Source organism: Channa argus, chromosome 7 (assembly GCF_033026475.1).
Source record: "Channa argus isolate prfri chromosome 7, Channa argus male v1.0, whole genome shotgun sequence".
NCBI classification, from domain to species: domain Eukaryota; kingdom Metazoa; phylum Chordata; class Actinopteri; order Anabantiformes; family Channidae; genus Channa; species Channa argus.
The window spans coordinates 8,400,998-8,414,988 of record NC_090203.1 but is presented as its reverse complement, the minus strand read 5'-3'; the positions used below and the strand labels follow the sequence as shown (position 1 = coordinate 8,414,988).

The 13,991-nt window shown below is 39.5% G+C and overlaps 1 protein-coding gene across 1 annotated transcript; it reads left to right on the top strand.

Annotated features, from left to right (window-relative positions):
* The first annotated feature begins 525 nt into the window (after positions 1–525).
* On the top strand, positions 526–13,989 carry LOC137130795 (glycoprotein endo-alpha-1,2-mannosidase-like protein). Its single transcript, XM_067511361.1, has 4 exons — positions 526–3,176; positions 5,675–5,784; positions 12,107–12,183; positions 12,526–13,989. The coding sequence occupies exons 1-4, from the start codon at positions 2,666–2,668 to the stop codon at positions 13,160–13,162; spliced, it is 1,335 nt and encodes a 444-aa protein (XP_067367462.1). The 5' UTR covers positions 526–2,665; the 3' UTR covers positions 13,163–13,989.
* Positions 13,990–13,991: the final 2 nt, after the last annotated feature.

Below are 13,991 nucleotides of genomic sequence, written 5' to 3'. Positions count from 1 at the left end.
GGTAATGCAGATGAACCGTGGAAGGGAAGGCGTTTTCTTCTGTCTGTGCACCAGAAGGGGACAGTTTAAACTGAGTCAAACCCACAAAACCGTGAGTTAAAGTAACAAAAAACGAAAGCGGACTTCATCCAACGAAGGGGGAAAAGTGTTTGTAAAAACAGCCCTCAGAACTAGGCGGCAACATGAAGCCAAGCTGTTCAAACGAATGCGTGGATCGATAGTGATTGATCACATTACGTTAAGATGTTGACTTGTGTCCTTGTGGAGTGATGGATGAATCAAAAACGGAGGAAAGTAGCCCTTGAAGCAGACCAGAGAGAAACGGTTTAAAGCCGAAATAACCAATAACATTTTTTAATAATGGATGAATCCAAGCTTGTAATAGTAACAATTTGCTAAAAAACAAACACACAAGTAAAATCTCATCTGGCATAAAATAATAAAACTAAACTATTAAATGTGAAAATGGTTACATTGATATATAATACAGAAAAAATGAATCGAATTCTAAGCTAATAATTAATTAAATAAAATATTAAAGTATGTTCTGAGTGGTTCAGTGGTTGGCCTGTGTGCGTGGCGGGGGGTATTTTAGTTGCATTAGTAAAATTTATCACAGTTAAAAATTCTTTATCATTTGGTTATTTTCATGAATGGAAGTTGCAGTGTAGATGATGCCTGACGGATGTTTTCAAATGTGGCTTGTCGATATCATCACTGCACAACGACCCCTTGTGGATTCGCCAATCGCGCAAATTTGCGAACATTAGCATCCTGCATAATGTCCCTCAATCAAATCTACAACAGCACAGATCGAAGCTACTTTGCAAAAAAGCAACCAACAAAAAAATTAAGAAGTTGTTGATTTTTAATGGAACTAAATTAATATTAGTTAGAGCCTGACAAAATAAATAAACAGCTGTGTTGTCCAGAAAAGATCATTTAGGTCCAAAATCAAACATACACCCAAATCCTGAAAGTGCTGAACACGTAAGATTTGAATTATTCTCACCATGTATTCGCTTTCTTAAGTTTATGGGCAATTTCTTTAAGTAATAAATTATTTTACATATTTTAATTGTTAGTAGATTTTATTATGAAAAGATGAAACGGTAGGCTTTTATTTGTGCGTTTTTAATCTGCAAAATTATTTTTTACAGACTCATATTCTTAATTTTATTCATTCTACATGTTTGAAGGTGTAAAGCAATTCTTCAAAGTTATATATATTATACGCTGACGCTTTGATATCGTTTAATAACACGAAATACTTTTAATTAAATCGTAGGTGAAAAGAAAAGCAACTGTAGCAATTTTCGGGGTCAGATGGAGGAAGGCTGCTCTAATGATGACGTTTTACACTGGCTACTGCCCTTAAAGAGCCTTTTTTATTAACAGTCATTTTACCTCCGACTCCTTTCAATTTAATAAGGTCGGGTCGGATTTTCCGGCTATAACTTTGGCAAATCCTAAAACCCATTATGCATATGGCCTTATAAAAGCTCATTTATGTGTCCATTTACTTTTGGCAGCCTGCACATTGGACAGTCATGCTCGACAGTGAATTTGAATGCAAGGGTTTTGAACAATACTTAGAACAAGTGAGACGATTTTTCTGTGAAACAACAAGTAACTTAAAACGCTGTGCAGTTTGCAGTTTCTGCGTATAAGTCACTTGACAGAGGGGAAATCGAACCAAGCCACAGCAAATCAGATAATTTCCGGTAGTAGCTGAAAGCATCCCGGGAAAGTAACCGTGTGCTCCGAAAATTAGCCACTAGATGTCGGTGTAAGTGCAGGTCAGTGCATAACGAGCATAGAGTCCGTCAATCACTGTAATTTTAACCTTAAATACAGATCGATGACAATTTATATCGCATCAAAGTATCAAACACTAGTATCACATTTCTTGATAAACATGACGGTGTCGCTTTTGACATGCTGATGACAGTATCTCAGTCGGTGTTTTATTTAAAACAATTTTTTTAAATTAAACTGTATATTTTCTGTCTGCACAAATGAGCAAAGCAGAGATCAGATGAGCCCCGTCTGTTTGACATTAAAAATGCACCGTGAAATAAAGCAGCCTGGAAAATCCTTCTGACATCACCAGAGAGCATCACTACTGCAACTCGACGCCGGTCATCTGCCCGGTGTCAGGTGGACAGATCAGCATCTGGAGGAGTGGCAGCTGAGAGAGAGACAGTTTGGAGACCGGTGAGTGAAGCGTTTCAGTGGGAACGACACATCCGCGCTGTAACCGAATCTGACAACGAACTGGAGCTGAGTGGTCTCTACTCGGTTATCATCATCGTATGGAGTTGCACAAGCCTTTCGGGACGTGGGTCTGTGTTGCGGTGATACCTCACAGGCGACAGTACCCAACTCAGCAGAATGCAAAACGTGGAGCTGCAGGAGAAAGTTAAAATTCCCACAGCCAAGTGCGTGAGGTAGTCTGCAGGGGCCGGACTGCCAGCATGTAAGCACTTTTTAGTGATGGATTCAAAAGGTTGCATCGCTTGTAGCTGTCGTACAGGACGCGTTGAGTAGCTCGGAGGTTGTGAGGTGAACTCTCGGCGCAGGGAAGCAGAAAAAGAACACGCAGGTTTATTTGCGCTCCCGGTTCCGGTCACGCAGTTTGCAGCTTCTGCCATTTCAGCCAGACATGGCGAGACTACGGAGGAAAGCTTGCATAGCTCTGTTTCTCTTCACGCTGTTCATCTTTGGGACCATGATGGGACTGAGGACCCTGAAGCCCAGTGATGGTTTCTCGGATCTGGCTCCGGGCTTGGAGCTGCTTCCGATGACAGGAGGGAAGATGGACCGGCGCTCCATGTCCCGAGACGCCACGGCCTCCCCGGGTCAAGCTCGCCCTGCTGGCAGCAACAACAAAGTAATACTGTCCAACGCCGGCCCCGAAGGAACTATTTTCTATGATGTTCATATTTTTTACTACATCTGGTACGGCAACCCACATATGGACGGGAAGTACATTCACTGGGACCACATCCTGGTGCCACACTGGGACCCCAAGATTGCATCCAGCTACCCAAGAGGGAGACACATGCCACCTGAAGACATCGGCTCCAGTTTCTACCCCGAACTGAGTCCGTACAGCTCGAGGGACCCGGACGTTTTGGAGTCCCACATGGAGCAGATCGGAGCATCTGCTGCAGGTACAGTTCAGAGATGCAGAGTGCGCTCTGAAGAGTTTTAAAAAAATAGCTGAGTGCTGCTTTTTGTGCTCAGCAGCTGCACATATATCTGGTTTCTAAGCTGCCTCCTATTTTCCTCGCGAGGGGTGCTAAACGTTTTCAGCACCACCACTGGACAGCTCCACACGGGCTCAGCTGAACGTCCCCCCAAATGCAACACATTCTGCAGAACACAGTCCCACTGGAGGCCACGGTCATCAGGATATCAGCACGAGTCTAAAGTGTAATTAAATCACTTTCCTGACTATATCAATGTCTAAACTTAGGCAGTTTCAGACGCTTTCAATTTGCATGCCCTGCTGAGAATGGATAATATGACTGAAATTACCTGGTTAGTAGGAGTAGCCTATATTTTATATGTTAGTATAGAAGACTTTTCAAGAGACCACATGTAAACCATCAACATGGAATGCAGTGATCTGTTCAATTTTATATCAGAAATAACAACAAAACTTAAATAAAACTAAGTAACCTTAAGTTTAATTTGCCAATTTATTAGTTTTTGCAAACATGACTTTAAACCACGGGAATGTGTAGATTAACAGTAATAAGTCATCATGGCATTTGTGCTGAAAGTCAGTATTTATTGTTGTTTGTTTAGGCTTTTGACGTTGAGATTAAAATTCTGTTTCAAGAGAAGGACAAGAACGAAACATTCACAGTAAAACAACCACCAAATAAGAGAAAGCGTAAAGACAGAGCACCCGTGATAAAATAACAGACTTTATAAAAACAAGAAATAATTCATAAACATATCTGATAATAGATCATTTAAATAATCTCAAATTAAAATGTATGTAATAAGGTTAAAGCGTATTGTGAAAGAAGAGATGGTATATTAAAGTAATATGTACATTTTTGTCCAACCCCAGTCTCACTTAGAACCATTCTGAGAACTTTCAAACTTATCTGTTTGCCTCTCGCGATTTATGAAATATTAACAGATATGGCATGTTAGCCTTTGAAAATGTTTTATAGTTTCCTTAAAAGACAGCCTGAGGCCTGGTGTCAAGTAACAGCTGTGTGTGTTCAGCCATCAGCAGCGAACACATGATAGGCCGGATGTTTCTGTCCTACATCTTAATAAGTTATTGTACACCATCCAAAATGATGAGCAGGCTATGAAGCCGTCTGAAACCTTATTGTCCAGACAGGTGCTTCACAGGAGGAACATCTCAAAATTCTTAGTCAAAGCAATCCATTTAATACATTCCAGCCAGCCAACCTTTAAATGGTTCCACTTGGCTTGAGAACTCAATCCCTGGCACTTTACTGAGCCCTGTGAATAAAATTAATGGCAGTGGCTATATTCTTAATACACAAATATATAGTTGGGTATTGTTATCCAATAATCCCCATAGTTCCACAGCACACAGACGTGATTTTAATTAATTAGCTTTGAGTGCATATCCAATGTGTCAGGTCCTTTCTAGTTCCATGCAGTGCTGTGACCAATATAAAACCAGCATCCAAGCGTGGACAAGCATTTCTCTAATGGAATTTATGAGCTGTCACATGCTCAAAGTGAGCAGAGAGATTGCATTTAAAACAAGATATAATAAATGGACAGAAGATGACAGATACAAATGCATCAGTTGGCTGCGGGTAATGGGCAGGTAGGTATTTACATTAAAACCATGAGTTCTCCTCTGCACAGCCATGGATAGATTACTGAACTGAAGCACAAAGAGGCAGAGACAAAAATCGCTGCAGAAAGATGAAAAAAGATAACCGAATATATTTACTACAAAGTTCACCGACAGACATGCAAAACGGTCCTTAAAAACCTACTATGAAACATGACCACAAAATGACACAATGACGACAAAGAGCTGTGAAAACGGCTAAAAAAAGCAAAACAGATGCAAAACAAATTCAGAGATACAAAAAAGACACACACACACACACACACACACACACACACACACACACACACACACACACACAATGACATCTAGTAACAGTGTTAGGAAAAACACTGTCGTCTGTCTGTATGTCCAGGTGTCGTGGTTCCCGTGTAGTACGAGTTGGGGCACTTTTATATATCTATGCCTAAGCACCTATTTTCTCACAAACTGTACCTATGTAAAAAAAAAAAAAAGCAGAGTAATTACCCTAATGAATTACCAGGGCAGAAATTTCACAGCATGTTCAATAAAAGTGCAACTAACTGTAGTAGTTCAATAGCCCCAAGTGAGTCTGTTGAATTGTGTTAAGGGCTGCACTCAAAGCCTCATTGTGTATTAATGAAAGCATGTTTTTCAGCACCCGTTTCTCCCCTAGGATTGTCAGCATTTCTTACAATTAGCATAGCCAAAGTCATACTTGGTTTCAATAATGCGTGAGAGAACAATTTCTTTTAGGTTTTTAGATTCATGTGATTTTTGGATATTAAGTTTTAACCGGTGTCTATACTCCAGAAGTAATGCTCAGACTATCATATTTCTCTCCATCTCAAGGGGTTCTGGTACTGTCTTGGTATCCTCCTGGCCTGGCCGACGACAATGGGGAACCTGCTGAAGATTTAGTACCATCAGTACTGGATGCGGCATATAGACACAACCTCAAGGTAATTAGGCTTTAGCACATTTTCTATATATATATGTGTGTGTTTGTGAGTGAGTGACTGAGAGACAAACCTGAACAAGAAAATTATTTTAGATTTTTCCGTGATTTGTCTCTTTTAAGTCGATAGCTTCTGAAAGAAAAGCTGTTTCTTGCCATTTTTTTTTCACCAATAATGCTGAAATCTACTTTGCAGTATGGGTTTAAAAGTCAAAACCTTTTCTGACATTTAAATCAACTGCTGTTTAACAATTTCCTATAAATGTTTTTGCTTCATACGTAAAAGGATAAAGCAAACTGCTGCGTAGGTTATTATGAAAAAAAATATTTTTAGTCTGTACTCGGGCTCAATGGATAGAGCATCAGGTTGGGATGCAAAAGGCCACGGGATCGAATCCCAACCCCACGTGTGGCACCGCCCAGCCTTCAAGGGCTACCTTGGTGTCGCTCCTGAAACAACTAGCAACTTTAGATTTGAATATATATTTTAATGTAAAAGAGTTTGAGTATGAAGTCGGACAAACAAAATATTTAACTACATAATATTTGTGATTCAGTTGAATAATTTAAAGTCTTCTGAGTTAAAACAATATGGGCTTCCACCTTTCAAAAATATGTCTTTATAGATTATGAATTCACCAGTATTTTTCTTAGCACCATTTCTTATGTAATAGAATATATAAATTATTCTATTTTTAAAAAGTGGGCCATGCACAGAGCCCTGAGGAACTCCAACAAGTGCAAAGTGCTATATGTTGTCATCACAATGACCTAATTGCGTAAACCCTCCAGCTTGTTGAACTGAAATGTCAAATGTCTGGAGACCTATCTATTTGTTTCTTTCAGAATTCAATTCAAGTGCAAGTCACAACAATAATATATTATATTGGGTGGATATAATATATTATTATTATTGTCTAATAGGGGATATCATTGAAAACAAGATTGTTTGCCTTAAGGGATTTAATTATTCATAATAGGATGAGGTTTAGGCTTAAGGTGGGAATATGATTCTGTCCATTGTATTTCCACTAATTCAACTCACTCAAACAGCAGATTGACAAAAAAGCTGTAAAATGATTATTGATGCTTCAGAGTTGAACAGAGAGCTTAACACCACTCACTTAACACACCAGTCATCTCAAACCAGCCATTGTGCTCTGGTGTGTTATATGCAGAAGATGCATCTTTTTTGTGGTCCCTGGAGAATAAGATTGAGAGCTGCTGAAGCTCAACTTATTCTGCCGTGTCGTTATAAAGGTGTTTAGAAAGCTCTATAAAGCTGCTACTCAGTGATGTGTCTCAGGATGTTCGCAGCTGCAGTGATACCATCAGCATACACGCAAAAAAAAAAAAAAAAAAAAAAACAGGTCAAAGAGCTGCTGCTGTTGGATCAGTTGTTCAGTGGGGGTAGAGAAGTGGGGGTTAGCAAATGACCAATTGCCAATTAGGTTGGAAAATGTCACGTTGGTGGAAATAACGGCCATCCACTTTGGTCCTTCTGACTCCTGTCACTGTATCAGCAGCTTATTAAACTTTTACAGGGCACACTTGCTCGTAATGTGATACAATTCACATTGGATGTTCTACAGATACAGTATAGAGAGAGGGAGACTAAAGGATGGCATTGGGAGGACGGGATACAATTATGACACTATGTTTGATGGCATGGATATATTTTTCTTTTACTCAGTAATCAGAATTGGAATCAGACTTTATGGTCATCCCTCATGTGCTGAACAAAAGCTACAAAGGGGCCATTCTTTCTGTATGCAACAGGAAATGACATAAGACGGGCTTTTAACCGTTTTTTTTTAATGTCATAGCATTCCCATGGCATTAATAATGCACCAAGAGCACAACATCTTAAAGTAAGAAGAAAAATAACACAGTTGAAATGTCAAGGGGGTAAGATAAAGAAAATACATTATTTCAATCCGTAAAACAACTCTTCTCTTCCACAATTACCTTTATACTGTGTGTGTGTGTGTGCTGAAGTTAAACACCTATGTGCATTAAAGCCTTTTGATTCCTGGCCGGCTGTGGCCTTTATATGTTCTCCCTGTGCTTGCTGAGTATTTCCAGTTTCCTCCCACAGACCAAAGACTTTTAGGTCTGGTGGTGTGAATGGTGGTCTTGTCTGTGCATGTCTCTCTGTATCGGTCCTGAGGTAGACTGATGACCTGTCCGGGGTGTACACCGCCTCTTGCCCACTGACGGCCGGGAAAAGCTCCAGCCTCTGATAATAAGTTGTATTCACAACTTGCTAAAGTTATCAATAAGGTTAATTACCGTACAAAGCAGTGTTACTGTAAGGATAATCATTGCAACTCATTATAATTACAGTGTTTGTGTCCTGGTGTGAAGATGGATGATTTATATTCCAGTAGCGACGTGAAACACATTGGCCTCGTCTCCATAAACAGCTTTGATGAGTGGTAGTGGGTCTTTCAGGCCAGCCTGTCGGAGTTAATATTACATTTGTTTATACTGCTGTTTGGCTCCAGGCAAAGAAACAATGTATCTGTACGAGGGCACAAGACAAACAGCGAGATTAGACATGCACCGCTGAGCTGATGAGGTTTTGCATGTAAGGCTGTGAGGAAAAAAGTTTATAGATTGAACTTAATGTCGTGTGTTATTGTCATCAGTGGTGGAATGGTGGAAAAACTGACATGACTTTTGCAATTCAGCAATTTTGTTATCTTGCCCTAAATAAAAGAAAATAAAAACTGCTTATCTTTGTGTCGTATAGAAAGCACTTAAAACATTACAATCACAGAGAACAGCAGAAAAGACTTTAGTATAAAATTATATGAACAGCAGCAGGTTGCGTATTTCCAGGCATCCTCTTCCAGTTCCCCTGGTTTTTGATGAACTCCTCCCACTCCCTTGGCACAGAAGGACATTTATCTTTGGAGCGCTTCTTGCATAATTTCAGCAAAATGCTGACAAGGTAAAGCACTTTGGCACTGATGATTTGGAAATCTAATGCTAATTTTCTTAAGCCACAACTTTAAATAATTTCTTTGCTCTTTTCCACGGAAAAGGCAAGCTAAAAGGAGGGTGGGAAGCCCAAGTGAGGAAGACAGATGGCCCCACGGGAGCAGCACTAACAGCTAGAAATGTATCAGACCAGTACTGAGAAAACGCACATATCTGCAGTGTGATTGTGGAACCAAAGCGGCTGCCTGCTAATGTGATGTATTCTTGAAAGAATACAAAAGCAGTTTGGTTTTAAAGCATCAGGCCATTGGAGATGCTGATATATACTTTTACAGATATGTTTCTGAAGAACTTATTGTAATTCTCAGCTTGTGTCTAAACACACTTAAAACTTTCAGTCCCTTCTTCCTTTCCCTGTCTTAGTTGGTTTATTACAGCAGTACTCCTCCTAAGAATGAGGACTACAGTGAGCCTTGTGCTCTTCCTAAGCAACTTGTTGTCAATCAGTGGCAGAATGTAAGTCCATGTTTACAGTGGTTTTATGAAGCTCGATGACCATGAACAGACCTGTTCCTAAAGTCCTTTCTGTGTAAGTGATGGGTGACAAAATCTATTCTCTCTCTCTCTCTCTCTCTCTCTCTCTCTCTCGCTGTCTATACATTTATATTATATGGAGCTTATATATATATATATATATATATATATATATATATATATATATATATATATATATATATATATATATATATATATATATATATATATATATATATATATATATATAATACTATATATAGTATATATAATACTCACTATAGTGAGCTGAAATCATATATTTATATATATATATATATATATATATATATACACAAACACATCTATACACATCTATCTTGGATGGTGTTTTCAGCCTTAAATTGTAATAGAGGGAGAGGAACAACAAAGGGAATTTGGTGCAAAAAAAAAGACTGTAATTTTGGAAAATACACACTTAGTGTGAGTAGTTTAGAAGGTTCAAGGCTAATTGGATTAAAAATATAATATGTTTGTGAGTCTCATGGAAATCCTGAGTTCAGAGCCTGTTTTGCCTGGTTGGCGATGCAGCCTTACCCAGCTAGGAGAAGTTGCACCCCCTGGTCTATGGAGCTAAATTACAAATTGGCCATAATGACATATTCTCAGTCAAAATGAATGATGAATGTTTACAGGAGAAGAATGAGCTTTCCAAAAACAAATGTATCATATTGGCAGTCCCACATCCAGTAGCTATAGATACACTTTTTCTGGCTTACACTGAAAAAGAAAGCAATGTACGTTTGTTATACAAGTTGAGCAGCATTCAGCAGCACCCACACACAGCTCGTGTATTGTGCACCGCAGAGTTGGAGAGCAGATCGCATGAAGCCTCCACAGTGGTGCTGCTGCTCGACCTCAGCTTGAAAAGAAGCTGAAATAGTCAGGAGGGAAGCAGCAGAGGAGAAATGAGCATTGGGGGTTTGATGACTCAGTTTGCCTCAATGGACAATCTGCACCCTGAGGGGCTATAAAAGTTCTGCCAACTATGTAGCCCATATAGCAATGTGGCCCAAGGGTATCTAGTGTTGTTTGCAGATGCACAGAGTAGATATGTTCAGGCTTTCTGACATTGCTATGTGCATCAACCGCCTTTGACCACAGAGTGAAACTGATATTCTTGAACAGCTTTGTTGAAATTGATGTAATTGTTATAAAGATCTGGACCTTTTATCTTTATGTTGGCTCACAGCCCTCCTTCAGTGCTTTCTGCACGACATGGCACTAAATTCCACTCTGCTCAGCATAAATCATGCCGGGGTTGTTCCAGACTCGTGCTGTCAATGTTTATGAGGTATTAAAATGCGTTGACTCTGTCTCATTTACTTGTAAATTATCACAGAGTAATGGGTCACTATGTTTGGAAAATGAGCTGAATTTTCTAGTGACCTGTACTCTGCTGCAGTGAACATCACAGCTATTTTTTCCCCCTCCTTCTCTATGGAGGGTAATTATATTGCTTCATATCCTTTCATACCCAACAGCTTTTTAATGGGTTCATGGTTGATTCTCACTTTGTTACTTCACAAGAAGGCCTGTGAGTTCTAGCTTTAAAAACATTTATTTAAGACTACAATTTACACAGAGAAAAAAAGATCTCTTTCTTCAAATTGATTTTTTTTCCCCCCAAGCATCTTAACACATTCACAATGTATGTTTTCTTGCACGTAAAAGCATTTATTTTTGTCTTGTGGGGCTGTAGTTTTTTTCCCAAACATCCCTTTAATATATTATCGCACTTATGGTCAATGTCATAGTGACAAACTCATTGCTGCCAACTGGGAAACTCTGCAATACAGCAGGAGTACACCAAAACATTTCAAATCAGCAATGGGCAAACTGTTCCAACACTGAACAAATATTAAACACAGTGAAGAAAAATGCAAATGAAATCATTAGCTATGAAATATTGAACTAGACACAGGCTTCCAAAAAGCTTATATCAGGGATTAGACAGGAGTCATAGATTGTAGACTCAGTCAGTAGTTGTCACTTGAAATGATGACCTCTTACATCCATTTAGTTGCTGTTGGTCTCCATCTTAAAAAGCCATTTCCCTCACGTTGTTCCCGTTGGTTGTCCTGCTGGAGAAGAAAAGTGTTTCATTCGATCATTCATTATTCAAAGTCACCGAATTCTCTTGCCGTGTCTTAAAATATTTAACTTTTTGTGTACGTGTCACTTAAGGCCCCCTGTTTGCCTGCTGCTTTTGCTCATCAATTGCTAATACTCATTTCTGACTGTGAGCATTACAAACGTGTCCAGAAGGGCACAGGTCGGCGAGAAACACCATCTACAGCGTGACACAATGTGTCAGGAATATGAAGCCTTCGTCGTATCCAAAGGGACCTGTGTTTTACAGTTGCCCTAAGTCGGTCTTATAGTTGTTTTTATTTTAAGGATTTTAGAAGATCTGTAAACAGATTTAGTCATCTGTAATATTACACTACTGTAGCGAGACCAGCATCTAATGCAGTGCTATGCTTTGAGTCCACAAAAAATCAAAATGGTGCATGACTAAGTTGTTTTGGAGAGTTCAAATGTGCAACTTGTATCTCTTTTATGAAGAAGAAACGGCGGTCACATGAGCTGTCGCTGTAATGAAACAACCCACTTATTGATTTATTTTCTTCCTTGATATTGTCAACCCTTTGTGAGACATCTCTCCTGAGAAACACTTGATTTGTAGTCAATAACGGCTAAGGTCACCGGCTCATGCTGACTGTTGCATCTTTTTTTTCCCCTAACGGCAGTAATATGATGAATGGAAACCAACAAGACGTGTATGTCTCTCTGTGTTTTCCAAGGTTGCATTTCACATCCAACAATACAGAGGACGAAACGACCAGAGTGTGCACGACAACGTCAAGTATATCATTGACAGGTAAGCACTCGTCTGGCTGCATCTCTCCATCACTGTCAACTCAAATAGAACACCATTAATATTTCATGCATAGTTAAAAGAATTGTTGTTCCAAAACTGAAATACTTTTAGAAGGATTTTATTATAGAAGGCCGACTTCATGACTTATTAATCAGATTTTGAAACCAAGTCAGTTTTTCCAACTATTCACTTTGTTTCTTTTATCTTATAGCAGACTAATCCAAAGGAAAGTCATATTGTCAGGCCTTTTACCTTTGCTGTATGATCCTGCAATGACCACAGCATGGTCTTCACATTATTACTGTAGTTTACTGTAGTTCCCTTGCTGTATTGCCTCTAAAGGTATGGTGACCATGGGGCCTTCTACAAGTTTACCTCCAGCACTGGGAAGAGTCTTCCTCTGTTCTACATCTACGACTCCTACCTAACACCTCCAGAATCCTGGTCTGAATTCTTGACACCCACTGGCTCCCACAGTGTCCGCGGCTCAACGTACGACTCCATCTTCATCGCCCTGATTGTGGAGGAGCGCCACAAGCACGACATCCTCGCAGGTGGCTTTGATGGGATGTACTCTTACTTTGCCTCCAATGGTTTCTCATTCGGCTCTTCTCACCAGAACTGGAAGGCCATCAAAGCCTTCTGTGATGGCAACAATCTCTTGTTTATCCCCAGCGTGGGACCTGGTTATATTGACACTAGCATCCGGCCTTGGAACAACCACAACACACGCAACCGGGTGAACGGTCGTTATTTTGAGACAGCCCTGCAGGCAGCACTGAATGTGCGTCCAGAGATTGTCACCATCACATCCTTTAATGAATGGCATGAAGGGACACAAATAGAGAGGGCGGTGCCAAAAAAAACTGTGACCCGTGTGTACTTGGACTATCAGCCACATGGACCTGATCACTACCTAGAGCTGACCCGCCGCTGGGCTGAGCAGTTCAACAAAGAGAAGGAGCAGTGGCTTATGTGAGCTTTCAAAGTGACTTCACACGACATGCTGTAGTGAAAGAAGGAATGTAGAAACTGATCAGCATAGATTCCTACGCACGTGCATTTACCTTTAACTTGAGTGGACGTGCAAGTTTCTGTAAATGCGTGTGTACACAAACTGCCAGCATTGGTGACATGTCTGAAACACTTCCCACGTTCTGACAGACTGGTTGTCGACAGCCCTCAAAGGTGTCCATGAAATATAGACCGATAAAAGCTGGTTAGCTTAGCACCAAGAGTGAAAACAGGCAAACAGCTAGTCTGGTTCTGTCCAATGGTAACAAACATCCACCTACTAGCAGCTCACTAAAATGTTCAATCTCATGTTTACACTGTACATAATCTGAAGTGTAAAAATGTCCAGGACTACTTTTATGTGCTGGACTTTTTGGCTAGGTGGTTTGTCATTTCATTCTAGGCAAGATGACAAATGTTTATTTTCTAATATTGAGTTTTATTTCAAATTATAAAAACCTGTTAAGTATAGGGTCATTATATTAAATTAAATTTATTTAAAAGTAAATTTAACAAAAAAACCCAACACAAAACAGTAAAAACATTCTTGAACAAACTTAATAACATTTACTCTATCAACTGGTAAGTTCAAACACTAACGTAGTTCTAGTATGCAGAGTTGCACTACTTGCACTGTCTGAGGCGATAAATGTGTTCAGTGTCAGAATATCTTTATATGGGAATGAGGCAAGTCAGACAAGTAATTAAAGTGCGGTTACACCTAATTTGGTTAGAATTACTTTATTTACTTAATTTACTTTAATTATGATATCCTACTGTGTATTATAGGAAAG

Coding starts and splice junctions, on each gene's coding strand:
- LOC137130795 (XM_067511361.1), top strand. CDS start 2,666: ATGGCGAGACTACGGAGGAAAGCTTGCATAGCTCTGTTTCTCTTCACG. Junction 5,785..12,106: donor CATATAGACACAACCTCAAG/GTAATTAGGCTT, acceptor GTGTTTTCCAAG/GTTGCATTTCACATCCAACA. Junction 12,184..12,525: donor GTCAAGTATATCATTGACAG/GTAAGCACTCGT, acceptor TTGCCTCTAAAG/GTATGGTGACCATGGGGCCT.